Source organism: Rhodnius prolixus, unplaced genomic scaffold (genome assembly GCF_049639745.1).
Source record: "Rhodnius prolixus isolate KJV_2025 unplaced genomic scaffold, Rpr scaffold_3, whole genome shotgun sequence".
Lineage (NCBI taxonomy): Eukaryota > Metazoa > Arthropoda > Insecta > Hemiptera > Reduviidae > Rhodnius > Rhodnius prolixus.
In genome coordinates, this window is record NW_027411603.1 from 6,809,482 (window position 1) to 6,833,640 (window position 24,159).

At 29.6% G+C, this 24,159-nt stretch overlaps 2 protein-coding genes and 1 long non-coding RNA gene across 12 annotated transcripts; 1 reads left to right on the forward strand and 2 right to left on the reverse strand.

Moving 5' to 3' along the window:
- The first annotated feature begins 225 nt into the window (after positions 1–225).
- Positions 226–10,023, forward strand: LOC141452484 (uncharacterized). 9 transcript variants are annotated; one of them, XM_074124682.1, is made up of 9 exons: positions 226–339; positions 4,436–4,545; positions 5,284–5,414; positions 5,813–6,091; positions 6,669–6,798; positions 7,248–7,378; positions 7,741–7,870; positions 8,236–8,360; positions 9,826–10,023. In XM_074124682.1, the coding sequence occupies exons 7-9, from the start codon at positions 7,809–7,811 to the stop codon at positions 9,948–9,950; spliced, it is 312 nt and encodes a 103-aa protein (XP_073980783.1). In that variant the 5' UTR covers positions 226–339; positions 4,436–4,545; positions 5,284–5,414; positions 5,813–6,091; positions 6,669–6,798; positions 7,248–7,378; positions 7,741–7,808; the 3' UTR covers positions 9,951–10,023. The 9 variants fall into 9 exon arrangements, with proteins under 9 accessions (XP_073980783.1, XP_073980784.1, XP_073980779.1 ...); XM_074124683.1 differs by lacking the exon at positions 226–339 and adding an exon at positions 3,609–3,670; XM_074124678.1 differs by lacking the exon at positions 226–339 and adding an exon at positions 3,633–3,997.
- On the reverse strand, positions 9,694–19,678 carry LOC141452488 (uncharacterized). Of its 2 annotated transcripts, XR_012457427.1 has the most exons (10): positions 19,213–19,678; positions 18,752–19,012; positions 16,142–16,284; positions 15,290–15,471; positions 14,635–14,831; positions 13,656–13,792; positions 12,786–12,949; positions 11,690–11,940; positions 10,988–11,077; positions 9,694–9,944 (listed from the first exon to the last, which is right to left on the reverse strand). It is a non-coding gene; the product is annotated as an uncharacterized lncRNA (long non-coding RNA). The 2 variants fall into 2 exon arrangements; XR_012457428.1 differs by lacking the exons at positions 18,752–19,012; positions 19,213–19,678 and adding an exon at positions 16,377–16,824.
- A 1,753-nt stretch (positions 19,679–21,431) lies between these two features.
- On the reverse strand, positions 21,432–24,146 carry LOC141452485 (mitotic-spindle organizing protein 1-like). Its single transcript, XM_074124688.1, has 3 exons — positions 23,986–24,146; positions 23,668–23,898; positions 21,432–22,190 (listed from the first exon to the last, which is right to left on the reverse strand). Exons 2-3 carry the CDS (start codon positions 23,876–23,878, stop codon positions 22,159–22,161), a joined length of 243 nt encoding a protein of 80 aa, XP_073980789.1. The 5' UTR covers positions 23,879–23,898; positions 23,986–24,146; the 3' UTR covers positions 21,432–22,158.
- Between the last annotated feature and the right edge of the window lie 13 nt (positions 24,147–24,159).

Sequence of the window (24,159 nt, forward strand, 5' to 3'; positions counted from 1 at the left end):
ATGAATACTCAAATCAGTCACCATTTACTGAGGAAGGAAAGACATACACGAAAGTGCATTTATTCAATCTTAGTCAGAAAAAAAAAATTATGTTTAGAAAAAAGATTTATCTATTACCTCGTCAGGACAAGTTTAAATACAAATGCCACTGGTTACAGCCAGACAACATACATGTAAACAACGTGAAACATAACAAAGAAAGGTTATACTTATAACCAAAAGGTTAAAAAATACAAGGCTTGCTGTCCAGTGTCCATCCGTCCATTGTATCTTGAGCGTAACGCACTACGTGAATGCACTCTCACTCTACCGTCAAATAGCTTTCAATTGAAATTAAACGTAAGTCATTAAACTGCCACCATTAGGGAGCCGGCTTGGTTTTTTGGAAGTAAAAGTGTGACCAAAAGAATGGAAACCGTAGAAAAGGTATAATCCAGTAATAATAATCAACCAAAACTAATGTAAACATAAAAAATAAATAAATAAAAAGAAGTTAGATTCGCTAAAAAATCCCTCTTTCTTATGAGGAGTTTGTTTATAATAAAAGGTAGTATTATTTTGAAATACCACAAAACATGCTTATTTGTATCACTAAGGATTAACATTTGTTATGAACGTATTACGGAAGAGTCACCAGTTTTGGAGATATACCGGATGAATAAACAAACTAATATAACTTACTAACTATAACTTTACACAACATAAATTGATAGCTACGTAGGATGGAAATTTATCAAAAAACATAAACTCTTGCAGTATAGTAACTTGGAACTAGACCTGATAAATATAATTAAATATAGCAGTGAATAATTAGAACATTGGATGATTCAAATTTTACGATTAATGTCATCAATTTTCAAGAAATAACTCATCACTTTAGGTCCTATTTCTTGCTAATTTTGTTGGAGATTTGTTTAATAGAAAAATTAACAAAAACGGAAACTAGAAACTCACTAAACTCAATAAGAAAAGTCTTGTGAGTGAGTCTCACCAAATTTGTTTTTCTACACACGATTTTTAAAGAAAAATTCTAACTTAATTGCGTAAATTTGCAATCTAACGAACGTTTTAACGATGTACCATTAAATACCTACTAAAATTTCGACTTTTATCACTTTTGGTAAATGGATAAGAAGGTGGTCTGGTTTGTTTCATGGTTACTCGAAAACGATTACAGCAATTTATGTTAAACTTTGTACAATTACTTAAAGTATATACACCGAAACAACAACCATCCTCATTTCATAGTCTTGGCTGCGAAATTCCAATAGCATTTTTTAAAGCTGCTAACAAAACAACAGATCTGTATCTGTTCAACAGAAGTTGAACTGCAGCCATCCTGAGTCACCTCGTAACAGGGTCTTCAAGTTTGTTAGAAGTAAAAAAAAAATGTGTTTTGGACTATTAGCTAAAAGACAGAAATAGAAGTTGATTGTTCTTAGGAATTTAGAAAAATAATTTGTACTACTTTGATTTAGTTCAAGGCTTAAAGAAATTATATTTAGAATCGTATTTGTTGATTTAATGGTAGATTTCGTATCCGAAGTCCAGAACGAAGTGATCCAGTTTCTTCTTGAGGGTAAATTATAATTGAAAATATCAATGCCACTATTTTTTTTTTTACTTTCGGCGATCTCCGAAAATTATCGGATAATCGGTAACCTGGAATGTGTAAGAAGTTATAGCCACTTTTCAATTCCTTTTTTTTGATCGACTCTTTTTGGAATACTGTAGGGTGTATTCTTTTTTCAAGGAGCTTTAAGTAATTTAATTATATGCGGTTTCTGTATCTCAATCAAGGGCTGATGTCTAAACAAATCTAGTTTCTGTGCAAATATTGATTTTGACTTCTAGTCTTCTTTTATCTATCCGGGAATTTAACAGAATCAATTGGAATTCCCCTAAAATAGATCTGTATTTATTCGCGTGCTTTTGTTACTGTGGTAGCGGGTGGGATACTAAGTAAGTTTTACTAGCTTTAATTGAAATTTATGATGAGGATGAATCATCTTGCTCTAATGCTGTTAAAAAATTAGAAATTGGATCTGGGCAGACTCTGTTTGATGATATCAATTCGACTGGGTTTATCAATATCAATAAAAAAAAAAGGTTTATTTTTATTAGGTTTATTTACTTATTTCTCTATTAATATCGGTTACAGCACCAAACATTGATAAAACTAAACTAAGTTAAAAACTAACATTGGATTGTACAAAATTTGAAGTTACTACGACTGCGAAATAAAAAGAATAATAAGGAGTTCTCGTTTAGTTTGACTAGGGATTTTATGATTTCTGCATCAGTGGATTAATAATTAAGCCAGAGGTGAAATTTATACGCAGGGTAGCCTGAACTTTGAATTAGGAGTGCAAAATAAATGGAAAAATAAAGAATTCTTGTCTAGTTTGACCGGAAAAAGAAAGATTACGAAAGAATGAAGAAAGACTTCCATTAATTTTGCTATCGTAACTTCAGATTCGGAGTACCCTGCATTTACATTCTCCCTTTGCAATTCTGCGCTACCCGGTGTGTACAATCCATCTTTAGCTTATCTTAAAGTCACTGAAGCAGAAATGTCAATTTTCTAGTAAAACTAGACCAGAATTACCTATTTTTCTATTAATTCTGCAATCGTAACTTCAAATTCAGGGTACTGTGATTGCACAATCTACCTTTGGCTTTGTTATCATTAGTATAAAACAGAAATCTTAATCTTTACAGTCAAAGTAGACCATTATTACTTATTTTTCTATTAATTTTGCAGTGCCAATTCCAAATTAGGGCTACCCTGTCTATACAATCCTATTTTGACGTAGTTACTAAATACATTGAAGCAAAAATCTTAGAATTTCCTAACAAACTAGACGGGGATTCCTAATTTTTCCATTAATATGGCTTAAATTCGGGGTAACCTGTATTTACATTTCAACTGAAGCTTAGTTATTATACACTGAAGTAGAAATCTCATTTTTTGTTTAAAACTAGATAAGGGTTACTTATTTTTCAATTCATTTTGCAATCGCAACTTCAAATACTGGGCTACCCTGTACATAGCACCTCTGGCTCAGTAATTAAATGTATAAAGTAAAAATGTCGTATCTTTTTAATCAAATTAGACGAGAGTTGGAATTTATACATAGCAGGGTTAACGTCAGCACTCGGTTTACTCTGGCAAGGCAGGGGCCCACGTCGTTTCTTGAGGCCTTCGGCACTTGCCACTCCCCGAGTGGAAGGCCCAGAAGGAGCGATTAAAGCAAATCATGAAGTTAAATTAAGAAATCACAAGGTACATACATGGTTTTTAAACAGAATGACTGCCAAAGAAGACGACGGCTTATCGTCAGAATAGCTAAAAGTCATATTGAATGATTAAATCAATTTGATTTACGATTTAAAATAAATTAATTCGGTGATTAAAATTAAAGTTCAATTAAATTCTCAGATTTCATAATTTTTTAGATTTTAAAAAATAATCAATTAAATTTTATTTTTAATCAGTGTCCATCTCTTCTAGGTTTCATTAATTTCGTTTCAATATTTTTCAGAAATTTTTTGTATACCTGATTAATAACACAAACCATGTGATATCATGTAACCTCGGTGTAACCTTCCCTCAGTCAGTAAGTGTAGTGTGAGTCAGAAACATGGCTGGGTTAGGATTCACCATTAAGTACGTATATAAACTCATTAATCGTTGCTGATAATGGATGAAAGTGCAAAGCCTGTAAGAGATTCAACAAACAGTGAACTACAATGAACGATACATTTTACATTCAAGTAATAACAAATGTTAATGCGTAGTGATTCAAATAAGCATGTTTTGAGATATTATTTAAGAAATAATACTAGCTTCTAATATAAACAACTCAAAATTAAAAAGGGATTTTAGTGAAGTTAACTTGTTTTGATGTTTAAATTGTGTACATATGTTATGGTTGATATAAACCATTACTGGATATAAACCTTTTCTATGGTTTCCATTCTTTTGGTCACAAAAGTAGCTATTTTTATATTTATTTATTTTTAATAGATTTGTTCTTCAGTATCACATAAAGTTGAATTTAAACCACTTAACGTTCTGATAGTATAACGAGCGAGATTCTATCAAGAAAATTCACCTCGAAATTTCATTAGTTAATTTTATTATTGAATTTCCTACCATTTTTTAATTTTGCTAATTTAAGACATTCGGTGTTTGAATGTTTGGTCGTGTCAAATTGAGCAAAGAAATTTATAAAAATTCGGTTTTTTTTTGCTCGAAATTGAATAAATCTCTCAAACACGAACAGGCCTTTTCGTATATAAAAAAAATCGGCAAATGTAAATGTTTTAAGTCATTCATCAGTTGTTATAAATGTATTTCTCTAACTTCTTAATCTAGATAATAGTTAGAAAAAAGGTTATTTCAATTACATTAAATATTGTTGATTTTCAGTAAAAACTGCAGATACTAGAATACTGCCTGCAAAACAGTTCATCAATAGAAGCCCAAGTGGTAAAAGACGTAAAACATCTATCTAGCAAAGGAAGCATCTAATAATACAGGTGAGGGTTTTTGTGTTTTTTTAAGCTTTTTTGTGTATGTATTTATTTTACAACATGAATGTAAAAAACGGAAATTAAGAATATATATTAAAAAATTAATGTTTTTCAATCTAAAATTTTTGATTAATTGGTTTTCAAAGAATTTTGGTATATAACACTTCTATTTAATTTAGTTCTTCTGATATTATTTGTTCGTAGCATGTTTATTCATTAATCAATCAGTTTCTGTAGATAATATATATAAATTGCGTTGTTTATTTATCTGAAGATTAAAAACAGTGTAAATTAGAAGTGTTATATACCAAAATTATTCCAAAGCAAATAAATGTTAGATGAAAAACAATATATCCCTAAGAAGTATGTATTATTATTTTTCGTTTTTTAAACTGTTGCTGTAAAGTAAATAAATACATTCACACACTCAAGAATAAGTGAAAGTGTTGTGAGGCGCCAAGTTGTGTAAGGAGATCCTTCCTTGATATGGAAGTAACTGTATTTCTGGAAATATATTTCATTTTCATATTGATGTAGAAGAAGGGTGTTTCTTGCAAAAATATATTTCATTATCATTGAATAAAAAGATTTAGGTTTAAAAAAAAAAGTCAATTCTTTAGTTTAATTAATCTTCTTTATTTATATACATAAATTGTTACAGATGTTTTTCTCTAGTTTTTTAATGGTAGGTAAAACTCACTGAACATTTTAATTATTTAAATTACAATAAATAATGATTTTCAGAATCAATACTGATGATACCCAGAGTGCTGGCTGCAAAAGTGTACATCAGTGAAAGCCCAAGTGAAGAAGACGTAAAACATCAATGCAATGTAAATATACCAGCAAATCTGGTCAGGAATCTATAAAAGGAAGTATGTAGTTGTTATACGTAATGTGCATGTTTTATCAAAATTAAAAATTGCATGTTAAAAAAAAAATTAATAAGAAAGGTTTAACAAAAATATTTTATTTATTTTTCCATTAATTTTTGTTGAAAGAAGGTTTTAATTTGATTGAAAAATTGAACATCAAACGTACATGTAAATTCCTTATTCCTTTTTTTCAATCATTTCTAGTCGAGCTAATAATTTTTTAATTTATTTTCGTAAAAATTATTGAAAAATAGAAATAATAGCAGTTGGTTAGTTGTATTTTGCACTCAAATTTACGAAGTCAAAAATGAATCAAGTTTATTCATTCTTTGATTATTTTAGTTTTTATATTGTTTCTTAAAACAGTATCTTTAATTTTTTTTTTTTTTTCTTTGTAGCAATACAAAATGTCAGCTTTGCTTCTTGAAGAAGTATTGATTTTATATGTTTATTATGTTCTTTATAGTGTCAAAGCCATTATTAATATAAATTGTGTATAAAAAGAAATTAAATACAATTAATGACATTTTGCATCTTAATGAATTATAGTGATATGAATATGTGGACTATTCCAACTTAAAAATAGCTACAAAAACTGCTGTAAAGAGCGCTCTAACGGCAAGATCGTTAACTACACAGCAATTATTAGTTCTCAGTTCTTCCGCTAGATCGCATGGGTATGTAGAATTAGTTTTTAATTTTTTACAAAATATTTAATTATTTCCATTATGATGTCAGCATCTTTAATAAACTTTGATATGTGCGCGAATTAGGTATTGAATTATTGATGGGATGAAAATAATTGTATACGTATTTTTGTTATCTGTTTGTACATTACTTCAAACATGTAACTAAGATTATTTAACTCAGTTAATTTAAATCTTAGTTATTAACCTTATCCAATGAATTGTTGAATAACTGTGAAATTTTGGTAATACTTACTGTTGAACAGTTTAATTAATATCAATTGATTTGATTGTATGGTTCAATCAAATTGAGCTTATTGATTAATAATAAGTGTCCTTTTTGGAAATTTATCTCATTTTCATTAAATGAAAAGATTTAGGTTCTTTAAAAAATTAGTTAAATGTACAAATCAATACAATTAGGTTCGATTCGATGGAGACAAATTCATTTAATGTTTATGAATAATACATTTTCAATTATTATAGATGTTTATCTCTGGTTTCATTATTCAAGATTAAACTCAGTGAGCGCTATATTTTGATTACATTAAATAATGTTGATTTTCAGAATGAATCCTGCTGATACTAGAGTACTGCCTGCAAAACTGTTCATCAGTGGAAGCCCAAGTGATAAAGACGTAAAACATCTATCCATTGAACATATACAAGTTTTGTCAGGAATCAAATTGATAAAACAGGTATGTAGTTATTATATGTAACATGCATGTTTATTTTTAGTCTAATGCATGCAGAGTTGGGCAAAATTCACGAGAGCAACGACTAATTTAGCCGTTGGCAAAATTTTTTAGTGTTAATCATTAGCCTTAGTCATGATTAGCTTATAATTTTCTTAATTCATTTTCATAAATATAATTCCACAATAATAATGTTAGAAGACTGTGTGTTATTTTACTTTTCTAATTAAATTAATTTTATTCAAAAGGAATAAGTATGTTATATTATAGAAATTCATTATCATTGAATGAAAAGATTTAGGTTTTAAAAAAAAAGTCAATTCTTTAGTTTAATTAATCTCCTTTATTTATATACATAAATTGTTACAGATGTTTTTCTCTAGTTTCTTAATGCTAGGTAAAACTCACTGAACATTTTAATTATTTAAATTACAATAAATAATGATTTTCAGAATCAATACTGGTGATACCCAGAGTGCTGGCTGCAAAAGTGTACATCAGTGGAAGCCCAAGTGAAGAAGACGTAAAACATCAATGCAATGTAAATATACCAGCAAATTTGGCCAGGAATCTATAAAAGAAAGTATGTAGTTGTTATACGTAAAGTGCATGTTTTATCAAAATTAAAAATTGCATGTTAAAAAAAGTAATTTTGTTGCTGAATAAAAAAGTCTTTAAAATTTCATTTTATTTCTTTTTCTATTAATTAGCATGAAAAAGTAAAAATAAAACGAATATAATGAATAATATTTTATTAATATTCAAAATGGTGAAGAAAATGCTTATATAATATAAGAAAATATAAGAAGCTTCGCTTCTTCTTCAAGTAATTATTGATTTTATGTGGTCTATGGTTTTCTGTATAGCGACAAAGTATAAAAAATATAAATTAAGTATAAAAAAATTAAATACAATTATGACGTTTTGCATCTTAATGAATTGTAGGGATATGAATATGTGGACCATTTCAACTTAAAAAAAAAGCAACAAAAACGGCTGTAAAGAGCGCTCTAATGGCAAAATCGTTAACTACACAACAATTACTAGTTCTCAGTTCATCCGCTAGATCGCATGGGTATGTAGAATTAGTTTTTAATTTCTTACAAAGTATTTAATTATTTCCATTATGAGGTCAGCATCTTTAAGAAACTTTGATATGTGCGCGAATTAAGTATTGAATTATTTAATTTAATTGTATATTTCAATCAAATTGAACTTATTGATTAATAATAAGTGTACTTTTTGGAAATCTATTTCATTTTCATTGAATGAAAAGATTTAAGTTCTTTAAAAATTTAGTTAAATGTACATATCAATAGAATTAGGTTCAATTGGAGACACATTCATTTAATTATTATAGATGTTTATCTTTGTTTCTTTATTCAAGTTTAACTCAATGAGTCCTATATTTGGATTACATTAAATAATGTTGATTTTCAGAATGAATCCTGCTGATACTAGAGTACTGCCTGCAAAACTGTTCATCAGTGGAAGCCCAAGTGATAAAGACGTAAAACATCTCTCCATTGAACGTATACAAGTTTTGTCAGGAATCAATAAAACAAGTATGTAGTTATTATATGTAATATGCATGTTTATTTTTAATCTAATGCAGCGTTTCTCATCCTCAAGCGTACCACTTGGTAATTTTACCACTTCGTAAAAATGATTGTCTTTCGTGAAATTTGTTATTCCGAGTTATTATTCTAAGTAAGGTTATTCTATTATTATTATCTTTATTTGTATAGAGATACAATGTATCTGTTATAAATGAGCTCAAGTTCATGTTCACTTTATAAACTTTGTAAAGTGTAAGATCTTAGTTAAATAATTAAAAATTGCTTACATATTTTTCTATTCAAAATTATTAATTAATTCACAAAGTTCTTCTTTATGATTACTATATTTGTTTATATGGAGTGTGATTCTAAAACTTTCATAGACTGGGCAGCTGATAAACAATTAATGTTTCCAGCTCGTTCTTATTACACATTAAACAATGATCTTTGGGGTTTGACTGTATAAATGACATAATTGATTTTAAATTTAATAACATAAGGGCCACCCAATCTTATTTCAAAAAGAATTATTCCAACTTGAAAAGAAATAAATTTATCTGAATATTGTTGACTTACATTTTGTAATAAATTTTTAGAATTCCGAAATATATAAAACATAATGTTATTTACTTTTTTTAAAATCAGTTAAGTGCAAATTTTACTTGTTTTATTATAGAAATGTATGGTTCGTGAATAACCATTCTAATGAGCAATTCTAATTCTAGAAGGGGTTTGAAATCCAATTATCATTTGTGTTTTCGGGTTTTGGAAAATACTCCATGAAAGACAATTTTAATCCTGTAAAATGTGCTGTTATAGTTTCTCCTATATCTTGAGACAGACTAACCTTATTACTGCACATATAACTTTACCGTTCAATATTATTAATTAAAATAATATTTATGAATTATAGGCAAAAACGTTTATATTTATATGATTCATTTTTTATGTTCTCCATTATTGATTATTTTTCGCGTACCATTGGTGGTACGCGTACCGTTGGTGGTAATTAAATTGTGTATACCATTGATGGTACGCGTACCACAGATTGGGAAACGGTGGTCTAATGCATGCAGAGTTGGGCAAACTTCACGAGAGCAACGACTTATTTAGCCGTTGGCAAAATTTTTTAGTGTTAATCATTAGCCTTAGTCATGATTAGCTTATAATTTTCTTAATTCATTTTCATAAATATAATTCCACAATAATAATGTTAGAAGACTGTGTGTTATTTTACTTTTCTAATTAAATTAATTTTATTCAAAAGGAATAAGTATGTTATATTATAGAAATTCATTATCATTGAATGAAAAGATTTAGGTTTTAAAAAAAAAGTCAATTCTTTAGTTTAATTAATCTCCTTTATTTATATACATAAATTGTTACAGATGTTTTTCTCTAGTTTCTTAATACTAGGTAAAACTCACTGAACATTTTAATTGTTTAAATTACAATAAATAATGATTTTCAGAATCAATACTGGTGATACCCAGAGTACTGGCTGCAAAAGCGTTCATCAGTGGAAGCCCAAGTGAAAAAGACGTAAAAGATCAATCCAATGTGAATGTACCAACAAATTTGGTTAGGGATCTATAAAAAAAAGTATGTAGCTATTATAAGTAATATGCATGTATTTATCAAAATTAAAAATTGCATGTTAAAAAAAAAATTAATAAAAAAGTAAGTTAAAAGTAAAAATAATTTTATTTTTCCATTAAATCTGTTAATTAATATGAAAAAGTAAAAATAAAACGAAAATAATTAATAATATTTGATTAATATTCAAAATGCTAAAGAAAATGCTTAAAAAATAAAAAGGATAACCTAAAAGGAAGGTTACAAGTCTAAAGAGTGGTAGAAGTAAAAAAGATAACCAAAGAGGAAGGTTAAAGATGGCTGGCAGAGTCGTGAGAGTGTGCTAGAGCAATAGACAGCTGGAGCGATCTAGTGGCCACTGGATCAGGTGAGTGAACTGTCCGCCATCTTGCTCTGGGTGGGTATATAACTAAGTTGGTTGGAAGGGCGGGGCAGGGTGGGGAGAACCGTCGAAGCGACAACATCTCCCCACCTCATGATTCTTTGAGAGAGAGGTGATGGATGTTAGACTAGACTAGATAGATAATATATGTTTGGAGCGACGAGCGATCTACCCCCCTGCATCACTCAAGTCGTACTGAGGAGAAGTTGCCTTGACAGCTCGTATATATAGGGAAGGTTACAGCAGTGCTACCTGGTGGCAAATATGTGAACTAATATATAACTTCTCTGATAAGTGGCGCCCTCTGACGGATTTTTTTGGAACTAATTTGTTATTTTTGTTTTTCACCTAATTTTAACGATTTTTAGCACTTCTTTTTGTTATTTATTAATTAATATATGTATTTTTATATATCAAAGAGAGTAAAATTCTAAAACTATGTATGTTTACAAAAAATTAGTATTAAATAAATAGATTTTTTTTAAAACCAAACGTTTTTCTTTATTTTCCTGCTAAGTAACAATACTTTCTGTCCATGAAAGTCAGAAAATCATACAATAAATAAGATTCTGATACAAACATGCAAATTACAAATATCTAAACAATATTGTTAGTTTTTAGTAATTGATTCATAACAAAAGTTGTTTGTACATACTCATTTAGACGATGTTTTCTCAACGTCTTTTTAGTTTTAATTTGATGAATAGGCTTGATGAACAGAATATACTCCTAGTATTGGCTGAATCTGAAAATTATCATTATTTAATGAAATAAAGTGTTTATAAGAGTTAATCTTGAATTCCAAGTGTTCTATTCTACGCATTAAAACTCAACCGTTTTTAAAGATACATTTCTATCTTAAAGGAATGAAAGGAGCTTTTCTCATTAATTAAAAACTAAAATAACATTTTTCAATCATTTTTATGTAAATAGATTACAAAATATTTAGTTTTATTTGATGATTTAAGATACAGACTTGAAATGTAAATTTAAATAAATACTTATGAACTTTTTTTTTTTATTAAGATTTCCTAGAATACAATACGATATTTTTTAATGGGAGAATGTTTAAAAAATATTTTTTTAAAAAAATACTTTAAATATTACTATTTTCCATTAAAATTACAATTTTTTAAAGGAAATTTATTGTTAAAAAAGAGCTTGCTTACAAAAAGGTTTAATCTGGCTGAAGAATGCTTTTATTTTATTGAAAATGCAACAGCATTCGCCAATATTTCAATCAATTTTTGTAAAAATTAAAACATTATTGATTTAGATAAAAAAGGAAAGATTATTTATCAAAAACATAGTTTTAGATTATGTGTAATACTTGGAACGTATGAAATAATAGGATTACCTGGATAACAAAAGTACTCAGGCAGAGAGAGTGGTAAGTAGAATTCCATTACTTTTTATACTCCAGAATACTCGATAAGAAATTCCTAATATTATTGGCGTGCAGCTGGATGTAAAGGAGGGCTTTTAGATGTAATCCTTTCCAGATGAAAGCTGAGCATTACTAGGCTGCAACTCGTAGAGTTGGAAAACACTGGGTGCATATAGAGAGTTCATGACTGCAGTTTCTAATACTGTGTTCACTTCAGCAGCCTATTAAACAACAAAATATATCAAACTTATTGTAGTTTACAGTATTTTAATATACTTTTATCCCAATATACAGGAAACATCTTAAATAAATGCATACATTAATACGTAGTTAATTTTGGTTAAAGAATATTCATTTAAACACGAGCATTATCATAATGTATTGTTCCGTTTTTTCAAATGTCTGTATAGAGAGGCAATAACAAGCTAAAGTTTCAAAAGTACATTCTCATGCTATCTAGCGACGATTGCTAGAACTACTAGGAACTAAACTTTCAGTAATAGTTTCAGAACTCGCCGCTAGATGGTAGACAATGCTACTTTTGTGCTCAATTGGATTTTTCTTTTTAAATATTTAATTTGAGAAAAAAAGATTTATTTTATTTGAATATTTAGTAGTTCGCTATCTTCTTATACTTGGATATTTGTCTTAGACTTAAATTTAGCCATATTTTTTCCTTCAATTTATACAACTGTAGATATAATAAAATAAAATTGACACTTCCTAAAACCTTTACATGTCTTATAAAAGTTAGATAATTTAGAGATTTTCTTTTCACAATTGGAATGGAATATTCTTTCGTAAATTAAGTCGAACAAATGTGTTATATGCAGAAAACATGAAATTAATTGGAAACTGAAGAATATTGAAGTAGCAGAACTTTAGGCAAAAGAAAATGTTTTTCGCTAGGAATAATAACTTGACTCAAATGAAATACTAACGAATCAGAAGAAAATTTAGAGTATGTTGTTAATTTTAAGTAATAATTTAAAAAGACACAAGAAGGCATAATTGCTCTTCTTGAGCAATAAAGTAACCAAATACCATGCATGAGTAGCGTACTTACTTATCAGGAGTTTTGAAAAGGTAAAGCCCCTTCAGAAGTACTGAGACTGGTGACTGTCTATTTTGGATCAGGATGGCTTGTAGAACTGAATGAAGATAGCTGGAGATCATTGCTTACAGTCGTAACATGTCAGTGACATCGCTATAGATTTATAAGCGAGCTCTCTACAACAAAGAAATAATAATCAAGATGGTTAAAACAAAAATCTACAAACACTGTTACAACTCTTTTAGTCAAAATAATCTAAACTTACCATTAAAGAGGCTAAATCTAAGTTTAAACTAAATTGGTCAGCGAATGTTTATTATCATTATTACTGACAGAAGTAAATTTTTTAACAGCCAAGAATCTTTGTTTAGGATTGTGAATGATAAGCTTATCATATTGTTTTTACTAAGCACAAATGAAAACATCTATCTTCTATAAAATTATAATAGAAACTCGATTGGCAGGATTAAATTCGTTGTTTAACTAATCGACTAATTTGAATTATTTTTCATAAGAATCTTAATGTGCAAGTCTGTTTGTATTTACATTTCAAAAGTGAAATGTAAGCAAGTAGAAAATGTCAACTACCTTTTGACAAAGAGACTTGACTCACGTAGAATTACAAAAATTGATGGCATTAAGACAATTCAACCATAAAAGCAAATGTGAAACTTCCACAAAAAAATCAAAGAAATTCTCACAAGGGGTAGACGAAAATTATTCCGGACTTAAAAAGTTATAAAAATGTATTTATTTATAAATTATCTACTAATTACTCTAATTACATCCTCAAACTTACTAAACTATTAACCTAACTATTTCTACTCAATAATAACATACAAATAAAAGTATATGAAAAAAAAATGTATTGGAGTTACTTACCAAAAAGTAGTTTTCATTCCAGACTGCATTAACTGGCTCATTTTCTAATGGAGTTATTTGCTCAATCAATCAGTCAATCTATCAATCAATCAGAAAGTAACAACATTGTCACTGCAAAATGATTTCCAGCGGTTATTCTGCAAAAGAAGAAAACAAACATTTTGAAATTTGCAAAATAAAAAAACTAAATTTCAGAGCAATGTGATTCAATTCCAGATGCGTACACAATCCTATAATAAAAACAATGATATCCATTTTTAAAAAATCCGAAAGAAATGTTAGGCCTTAGTTTTAAAGTTTCAAGTTTTATCCTTATAAAGATAACAGATAATATTATCTCATTCTGAAGTCAACAAGAACTCATTCATTTTTTAAAATTATAATTAATATTAAATAGTTTTTTTAAACTCCACTTGTAGACTTACTTTACTTAACAGTTAAAAGGCTTAAATGAATCAATAAGTTATGGTGTGAAGTTTGATGTAAAAATCTTTCTTTAAATAAGGAAATTCTGGAAATATATACAATACTGTACATTTTCCTTATGTTCTTTAGCATGTAGAATAAAACCTATATTTAATAAATAGTTGCATAGAAGCATTTTTATTTTAAACAAGATTATTTGCATAATAAATATTACAAAATAATAAAATTTCTCTGTCAATAGGACAAGCAAAGTACTAAAAGTACATTCTCATGCTACCTAGCGACGATTGCTAGAACTACCAGGAACTAACCTTTCAGCAATAGTTCTAGCACTCGCCGCTAGATAGTAGACACTGCCACTTTTGTGCTCAATTGTATTTAAAAGAAAAATATATTTCTTATAATTTGAAATAGAAAGATTTCTTTTTGTTAATCGTATATTTTGCAGTTAATGTTCGCTATCTTCTTATATTGGATATTTGTCTTAGACTCAGCCGTATTTTTTCTTCAAATTATACAACTATTGTAATAATTAAATAAAATTTACACTTACTAGATTTAGACTACCTTAACATATCCCTTGAAAGTTTGACAATTTACAGGTTTTCTTTTTACAATTGGAATGGAATATTCTATATTAAATTAGAAATAACTGAAAATAAAAGTAATAAAACTTATGATTTTTCTTTCCAATAGACGATCCTACATCCTTAAAGTAAATAAGCTGCAATCTGTGAATACAATGTTGCTCTGCAAACAAGAATATCTACTGTATCTTCAAGTTCACTGTAGTAAAACAGTATTATTGTAAATTTCAAGCCATCTAGCGGCGACTGAATGCAGTACTATTTTTCTAGTTTTTATTTGTCTACCTTCTATTCGCCGCTAGATAGCACAGACTTGCTTTTTTACTAAATGTTTTGATTGAACTTATCGTTTATTATTTTCTTTTAGTTACTAAGTAAGTCTAAGTCTTAAATTTCAGCACTAATTTTTCTTTAATTTGATCATAATTGAAATAATATAATAAAAAATTTGATTGTTGTGAGGCGCTGAATGTTTGTAACCAATCTCAGCAAATTATTTAAATGATTGACAGAGAAAACTTGCATTGCAGTACGAATTGAAAAATATTTTTATCATCTTTATTATTCTTTCTCAAATTATAAGCAACAGTAATCAAGAAAATAAACAAAAATATGACTTACTTTAAAATGTAGATTTAGATGAGCATTGCACCCATCAAAGCTATGTCTTCAGATCTATAATATTAGAGCTATCCGTAATACTTTGTTCTCATCAGAATAAGTTACGTACAGAAATACCAAGGCACCATGCTAAGAGGGTCCAGAATTTTAAAGTAACAGAATTTATTCAAACCATTCTGTTTCTGCAACAAAATAAATATTATTTTGCCAAGCAGTTCATAAAAATCTCGTTGAGTAGTTTATAGACAAGCACAAAACATATCAGTTTTTCAACAATAATAAACAAAGCTTTGAAAAAACAAAAAGGACTAAAAACAGTGCCACAAGAATGTTGCAACAGACCAGAGTTCTGATCGAACCGCATATGATTTGAAAAAAAAGAACATATTTTTAATCTAGCCCAAGTATATCGATTTCGTAATTAATTTCTAAAGAACACATGAAAAAAAAAGGATATAAACTATAGTGAAAAAAAACCCCTAAAAATAATGCATTTAGTCGCACAGATAAGATTGATAAAGAGCAAGTTTGCAGGAATCGTTGGTGAAATAACATGAGTTCAAGAAACAAAATGAATGCTAAGGTGGAAAAGAAATAAAACAAATATGATACCTTAATCATTATGCACCCACCTGAATGGCACACCTCTTAATTTATAAAACCCTCAGAAACCAAAAATGAGATCAATTTAAATGAAAAGGTTCTTTTTTCAAGATTTTGTTGAATGGTGGTGAACGAAGCCATTTCACTCAAAAGAAACCATTTTCAGGATTAAATCAACTACCAGCTGGCATAATTACTGAATGAGTGAGACACAATTATCTAGTAAGTACTTTAATATTAGGAACTAACTTTTCATGTTGTAGTGGGGCAGGTTAACTGCGTAGGCAGCGTATGTAGTGTCAATTATTGGTGTCTTGAGATCCCACTGAGAAGGTGATAATTGCAAGCCACCAGCTGACGTCAATCCATTGATCGTAACGAGCTCTGGCTGGCTAAACAACAACACATTTCATACTATTTTTATAAAAATAATATTTCCATCAATCGTAATAAAAACATCAATGGTAATTATAGAAATAAATACGGTAACGAGCTGCGTGTGGGCAGTATACGAGAAGAGTGGAGGTTTTACGCTGTAGTGGTTATATCAGCTGGGTGTAATGTAACTGCCTTCTTGATGGAGATTTGATTATGTGATTTATATATTTGATTTCAAGTAATTTGAGTCTGTTTTCTGTAGGTAATTGTTGGTAGAGAGGATCTCATATCTTTCAATAATGAGAACTTCTAAATATTTGTACCAGCTAAATGTCATTAATTTGATAAAATTCACGATATTAACTTTTTACCTCCAATTGATCTGGTTTGAGGCATTGATTTTTTTTAAAAAAAGAAGATTTTCAAATAGGTTTGTGTATAATGTAGAGCAATAGAATTCCGTTATTCGAATCGATGTCACCATAGGAACTAACAACGAACCTTACAACAAAATCAGCTCACCAAAAGTGCCAATTTACCGAATCGATCTTCCAATTAGTTGCAATTTTCTTCTAACCTCACTGGCACTTATACAGAGCTATAACTTTTATTTATAGCATTTTCCTCTTATGGAAGTTTTGGAGAAGAAGTGGAGGTGAAACGTCCCTTTAAGGCAGGCAGTTAGTTGCAACTTATCTAAGTTTGAGCGAATACGTTTGATTCAAAAAGACCATTTTCTGTACGTAATTATATGTAATGTATATGGTTGTTCCAATACAACACTAAATCGATACTAACTACAATAAAATTCACGATACTTATCGATAAATTATGGTATTTTTAAGAGCGAGTATTATAGTAATTATTTATTTTTAGCGCGAGCGGCCATGAGTTAGGCTGGAAACATAGTGGAGCGGCGCGCAAAGCGGCGATGATAGCGAAGAGCAAAGCGGCAAAAACAAAAACTAGAAATAGATAGAGTTGCTCTATCTTCGCTTTGCTCGCCACTATGCGCGGTCCCATGTTTACTTGTGTTTGATTTCGCCGCTTCGCTCTTCGCTATCATCGCCGCTTTGCTCGCCGCTCCACTATGTTTCCAGCCTTATACGTTAAGTGTTGTCCTTTAATAATAACTTCAACAAAACGAGTATTTATTCAACAGATTATTTTACTCTGCTCTAACGCCTAATATTGAAGTAAAGTAGTGCCTATTTTTTCAGGCGGGTTTTACGTCCAACGACCGAATTAGTTGTCGTGGGCAGAGGCGATTAGCAATAGTGCTTTACTATAAATTTCTCATATTTTAACCATTAAATAAAATGTAAGGTCTAGGCCGTGGTCGAACGTGATCGTGATCGAACCCAGTACCACACAATACATATTAGCTTTGCGGGATTCGCCTCTAACCGCTCGTCCACCGTGGCGCCTCTAACGCCTAAATATATAGGTTACCCACAGAAGTGTGGGTCCTGTATGCATGGTAGTATTCCTGTTCATCACATAAATGTCTGTGACAGAATGATAGTCGCTTACACTTAACCACTAGAATTACTGTGCCACATGTGGAACTATATCTCCTTACATTCATTACCCATTATTAGTAGTTGCCATTAGTTTCTGGAATTCATTGTAACCCACGAAGGAAGTATTACAATGGTTTCATATTTTTTGAAGAAGTTGTCCCGGAAGTAATTATCATTAAAGAGTTTTTATTTCCTCGCACTAGATACAGAAATATTGCGATGTGATCAAATATATATTTTTTATACATAGTTAATGGGAAGTTTAGCATTGATTTTTTTGCAAATAAATCACCAAATATAGAAGATACAACAACGTGCAGGAAGCTTTCTAAACGAACATCGCTTTATCTAGATCTAGATCGACGAAAGCTTTTAATTATTTTCATTGTTTGCAAACATATGTACTCCCAAACAGTGTCATTATTTGCTGTGCGATTAATCTGGGGAATTTTTCTGGATTGACGTAATTTTGATAACAATTTTGAATGTCAACATTTTGAAATTTCTTTTTGGGTCATTTTTAATATCTATTACTACCATTTGTAAATCCTCTGGATCTGCTTCCACCTCTACACTAAATGGTGAAGAAAAAATTTTGAAACCAAGAACTATTTTTTCGATATGAATATTTGAAATCGCGATTCAAATTTCTTTGGTTTGTATTTTGGTCAAAATCTCCCAACATAAACTTGGAGATATTTATGTTAATAAGTTACAAATTACTACAATTTTACTAATAATTCTTTTTATTTTTTATAGAAATCTTAATGGGCCGCACAAGAAAGTGTTGCGGGCCGCGGGTTGCTCATCCCTGTCTATAGCAGTCGCCAATATTTCAATCAATTTTTATAAAAATTAAAAAAAATGACTTGATAAAAACGGAAAGATTATTTATCCGAAAAAAGGTTTTAGTTAACATTTTTATATTTAGAATGTATGAAATAATAGATAGGATTACCTGGATAACAAAAGCCCACATGCAGAGGGGTAAGTAGATTTCCATTACTTTTTATACTCCAGAATACACTTGATGAGAAATACCTAATATTAATGGCGTGCAACTAGATGTCTTTACATCATTCTTTAATGGTACATAGAAGTAATCCTTTCCAGATGAAAGCTGAGCATTATTAGGCTGCTACTCGAAGTGTTGGAAAGCACTAGATACAGATAGAAGGCTCATGACTGCAGTTTCTAATACTGTGCTCACTTCAGCAGCCTATTAAACAACCAAATACATCATACTTATTGTACTTACTTTACAGTATTCTTACGTATACTTCTAAATATACAGTAACTTATTCAAAAATAAATATGCTACCTTATAGATTCTGCATTTTTATAAGCAGCATTAACGAAGTTTGATGTTTTCTGCAATAAGACAAGATATTTTGGTATTCATAATTTATAAAGCATTACCGGAAGAATGACTCCTTTGCCACATATATTCAGCTAAGAAGGAGTCAAACTGGCCAGTGGCGGTCCTTCTTGGAAGGTGCCTTTTTATTGAGCTCCATGTGCCCTCAATTACATTTGTGTGCACACCAGTTTCTGGATCTTTAAGTTTAGGGAATGGATCACTTTCAAATGTTGAAATCCTTCGTCTTCCAAATAGTCATATGATTTCCAACTGTCCGAGTAAACTGTAGAACCCGGCAGTATGAAAGTACATATATACCGTGGGCTATTGTGCAGATTTACCATTTGGTTAATGATTTGTGACCAAAACAATAGAAAAGGGGTAAATCCAGTAACAAACATCAACCAAAGCAAATATTAACTATTAAAAAACATTAATTTCACTGTAACCCTTCTTTCCTCTGGAGGAGGTACATAGTTTGTAATAAAAGAGATTATTATTTTTAAATAATATATCAAAACTCCCTATTTTTGAAATATTATAAAGCATTAATATTCATTCATAACAACCTGATTGTAAAGTGTAATATCACTGATCTTGTCCATTGTAACAAACTGTTTGTTGTATCCCTCACAGGTTTTGGGGTTCCACCCATAATCAGACAATGATTAATCAGTTTAGTTGGTTTACTCTTCCTTCACATAGTTTTCAACTCACACTGCACTTGCTGAGTGAGGGAGGTTACATTCGTGGTTACAAGACATCACATGTGATACCTAACATGTTAATGAACTACAAAATATTTTTTGAAAAATAGTGAAATAAAATTAATGAAACCTAATGTGTACTCAAATCTTGTGTATTTTTGTTGCATTAGTATTTTTATACTAATTTTATTATATTTTGAATGAGGGGGCGTGCTTTCTGTAAAAAGAAAACACTGAATTATAAAAAGTTCATTTGCACTAGGAAATATATATATTTTTAAAACCTTCTTTTGGAATTCACAACTGCAACGATTGTTGCGACAAGCAAATATGGTACTTGATAAAAAAAAAATACGTTAAATTCACGAGTGGAGAAGGCACCCAGTGGTGTCACTCCAGTAAAGTGCTCTTACTAAACTCTATACTGCTCTCACGATGAGAGAAGATCACGAGGCCATCTTCTCTTCAATCTCCTTAGAGGATTACCAGATAATGTGGAGGAAGAAAGGTGTTCTATGAGAGGGTTAGGATGAGTTGCTGTAGAGGAATGAAATTTGAGAAAACGAGTGTTAGCAAGATCTGTAATGAAAGGGATTTTGAGGTCATTATGGATAGTGAAGTTAGGCACATAGAGCGTTAAGAAGTTTTCGAAGTATTTTTTACTGTAATGTCCAGACATTATAGTATTTTTCACTGTAATGTCCAGACCAAATAGGTTGCAGTAACTGTATAGGAAATATTGAAAAATTAAAAGAAATTATAGCAAGAAATTATTGCTGTCCTCGCTTTGCCCTCTTTCTTTTTAATTTCGTGACATCTTCTAGAGTTGGTCGCAGTATCTGAAGACGAGTTGTTATTTACATACAAGTGGTACACGATGTGATAGTTACTCTAAACAAAATAACTACTTATCGATTGGTGATGTAATAAAAGATTGTGTGATAATATATCAACCTTTCGCCAAAATATCAATTGGGCTGAACGACAGGTCAGCCAAAAATAGCTTGGCACGGAATGTTTAAAATTGTATGAAACTTCTTACTCAGATGTTACAAAGTAACATATTTATTATACGAATAATAAACTTATTTTATTTGGGTAAATACTAAAAATGTATTTCTCAGAAGTATCTCGGTATTTTTCATATACGTAAAATAAAAACCTGAACAAATTTACCATATAAAATGTTTTAAACGCAAAGAAAAATTAATTGGTATATTTAACATAGCCATCTGCGAGGCTGTTTTTGAAGAGTACTGTTCTTTCCTGAACTCTGCCTTACTGGAAAAGATTCGTGTAGTAGTTCCAGAGATCGAACATCGAACTGTGTTTTGCCTTAATCCCGGCGTTCACCAACGAACCAGATGCATAGGAGCTTGTCAACAGTTGGTCATGATACATCAACCTCATGAGGCAATAGAACGATGAATTTGAAAAAAAGCAAATATTTTAAAAATGAAAGAATTGAATTGTATTATCTTAACGATATTCCTCATATATCTAAAGTATCGTTTAATGTATACCGTGCCATGTTATCTAATTTGTAATTCGTCCAAAAATAAAATAGCCAGTTTACTGAAACATTTTTATTACTTTAACAATGCAATCCAAACTACCAACAGATTTGTAAAAATAAAATGAACATCTTTAAATATTATCCTCCATAAAACGGAAAAACCAAAAAAGAAAATTTCAAACTAACATTTTCTAGCCTGCGCCAATCCTAGCAGTTCGTATTACATTCAATTTTCCAGCGTAGAAATTAAAATTTAAATATTAACCTGCCTGGGAAGAAGTAGACGTGATAATTAATAATAGTGAATTGAATTGACACTGCAACAGCTGCGATTGTTTCTGTTTATAAAATTAGTTTAGGATTAGATGTTAATATATTACAAAAATCTGACAATATATTTAAAGTTAGATTATAAATGTAAATTAATAACTGTTAACTGTCAACTGTGCCTTTCAAACTAACTCTATTGATGGACGAAAAATCCAAAGCAACTCAATCAAAAGAAAAAAAAAAGATTAATATGGCAGGAACTTTAAAATCGTTAATCAATAAATTTAATCATAACTATCGAATCTTAAATTTCAAAGATAAAACACGATTAAAGTAGATTTTAAAGAACACTAGCAATTGCCAATTATCTCATTAATGTATAAAAGTAAACAATAATAAATAAAAAAAGAAAAATACAATAATTTTTAAATTAATTGCTAAGAAATAAGTAAAACATAAAAAATGTCTTTCAGGAAGCACTGTGTATCTTGTTTTATATCATTAAATTAGTTTTATGATTCCTTTGCAGTAGCCCCTTTAGATTCTGTAACCAAACAATTTATACTTTTTTTTTATTACTAAATGAACATAAATAATGGGGAATTAAAAAAAATCAAACTGTAAGTTTTGTTTTAAATAAATGTATTAGTTTAAATTTTATAAAAGCTTTAAATTATTAACTTTTTCCTTAATTCAAATACAATTACTAAATCTTATCCTATTATCGTTTGTGAAGGCTGTCAGTGGAATAATTAATGTTAGTGATTCTAAGATATTTTTATAAGAACGGAAACAGTTCTGCAGCCGATACCACCAGAAAGATTACAACGCTCACTGGGTTTTAAAAAATCAATTGTAGAACATAAGAAAGAAATTAAATATAGGTGCATACGTGATAGACCATCACAGATAATTACGGATACTATAGTCGAAGATATGAAGATATGGATATGAACCTCAACTAGTGGCAACCACCATACATGAACTAGGGTCGAATAATTTATTATAAACAGACACCAAATAAATGTCGAAAATGAAACAAAAAGAGCATGAACACATTCTTCATGAGTTGGAAAAAAAAAGAAACTTGCCAAGTTACGTGTGACGAAAAGAGGTTTAACTGGTAAATTACAGTGGCCAATCAGCTTAACCAGTTAAAAATCGTGGTCAGTTTGAAATAATTTAGTAGTTTTTATTTTTAATCACCAGGAAATTATCGACTAAGCATTAACCTAGATGGAAATTGAGCAAACAGCTTTAAAATAAATTATTTACGACATAATTTAGATATCCGAGTACATGGAGAACTCGTATTGGCAAGAAACATGTTCTGTTATCAACCAAAATTCAAATTTTTTATGTAGCAAGAAGAGTGATAACTAAGCGGTCGAAGCGAAGTATTGGGATTCGTTTAGAATGTTAAAATACTGCATATAATTTAAAGTCTCTAATCTCTTTCTAGCTCACTAACTTACTTTTGTTTTTGGAACACGGTTATGCAGTTATCTATTTGTTCAACGTAAACTTAATTGAAATTACGCGAGTAATGTAGTAAAGATGCCAGCAATCAGAATAAAAACTGAGTCAAAAGCAATACATTTGATGAAGTCTGAAGAGAAATATAATAAAAACGTTAGATTAATCGATTGCAAGAAATCTATAAAAAAAAGTTTGAGAAGCGGAAATTTAAGCGAAAAAAATAAAGAATAGTTTTAGATTATAGTTATACAGCAATAAAAAATAAAAAACTAACACAACTTTCTGGTTGAAGTATATAAGTTTTCATGAAGATTAAGCGAAACATACATCTACTGTTTGAAACTTTCCCTCAGGTAAATTTTAGTGAGATGTGAAAAAGCAGCAATGTACGGTTGGTTTTCTTGAAATCAACGATATGTTTTTTGCCAATTTGAACTTTAGTCAAATTAAATTACAGTAATCGAAGTTAGAGAAAATTGTCTGAATGTTCATACCAGATTTTTACTAAAATAATGTTTAGAATACAATGATTGTATTATTACCTTGTTTTTTGTAAGCTTTTACAGCATTTCTTGTATCAATTATCATTTTGGCTATTCCTTCAGGATTTACACCGTTCTCACATAATCTAATACAATAAGTAAGACTTACTGCATCTAGTCCTGTGTTTAGTAGTTTAGAAATTTCCAGTAAAATTTTAAACATTTCACGTTCATTTTGAGCTTTTTCTAGTTCTTCTAGATCGCCTGGCATGTTGCACAAAAACAGCTCAACTGAAATAACAGATTAAAAATTTCTTGAAAAATTATAAAAACATTTGCATTACTTCAACTTACAATATCCCATGTATATGACCATACCCTTTATTTATATCGAAATAATATTTTTTTGAATTATAATTATATTTTACTACTTGTCTTGACAAGCTAATGTTTAGTTTAAGTTTCCTAAATGGAACACCGGCGATCACTGGTATCGTTGGGTTAAGGTTATTGCAGCCATGTTATATTAACAGATGTTACATTTGTCACAAT

What these genes read in the sequence shown, in the direction of transcription:
- LOC141452485 (XM_074124688.1), bottom strand. Translation starts at nt 23,878, where the DNA reads ATGCCAGGCGATCTAGAAGAACTAGAAAAAGCTCAAAATGAACGTGAA. An exon ending in AAAAGCTTACAAAAAACAAG is followed by an intron (nt 22,191 to 23,667) that starts GTAATAATACAA and finishes GTTTGGTTACAG; the next exon opens with AATCTAAAGGGGCTACTGCA.
- LOC141452484 (XM_074124682.1), top strand. Translation starts at nt 7,809, where the DNA reads ATGGCAAAATCGTTAACTACACAACAATTACTAGTTCTCAGTTCATCC. An exon ending in TCATCCGCTAGATCGCATGG is followed by an intron (nt 7,871 to 8,235) that starts GTATGTAGAATT and finishes GTTGATTTTCAG; the next exon opens with AATGAATCCTGCTGATACTA. An exon ending in GTCAGGAATCAATAAAACAA is followed by an intron (nt 8,361 to 9,825) that starts GTATGTAGTTAT and finishes AATGATTTTCAG; the next exon opens with AATCAATACTGGTGATACCC.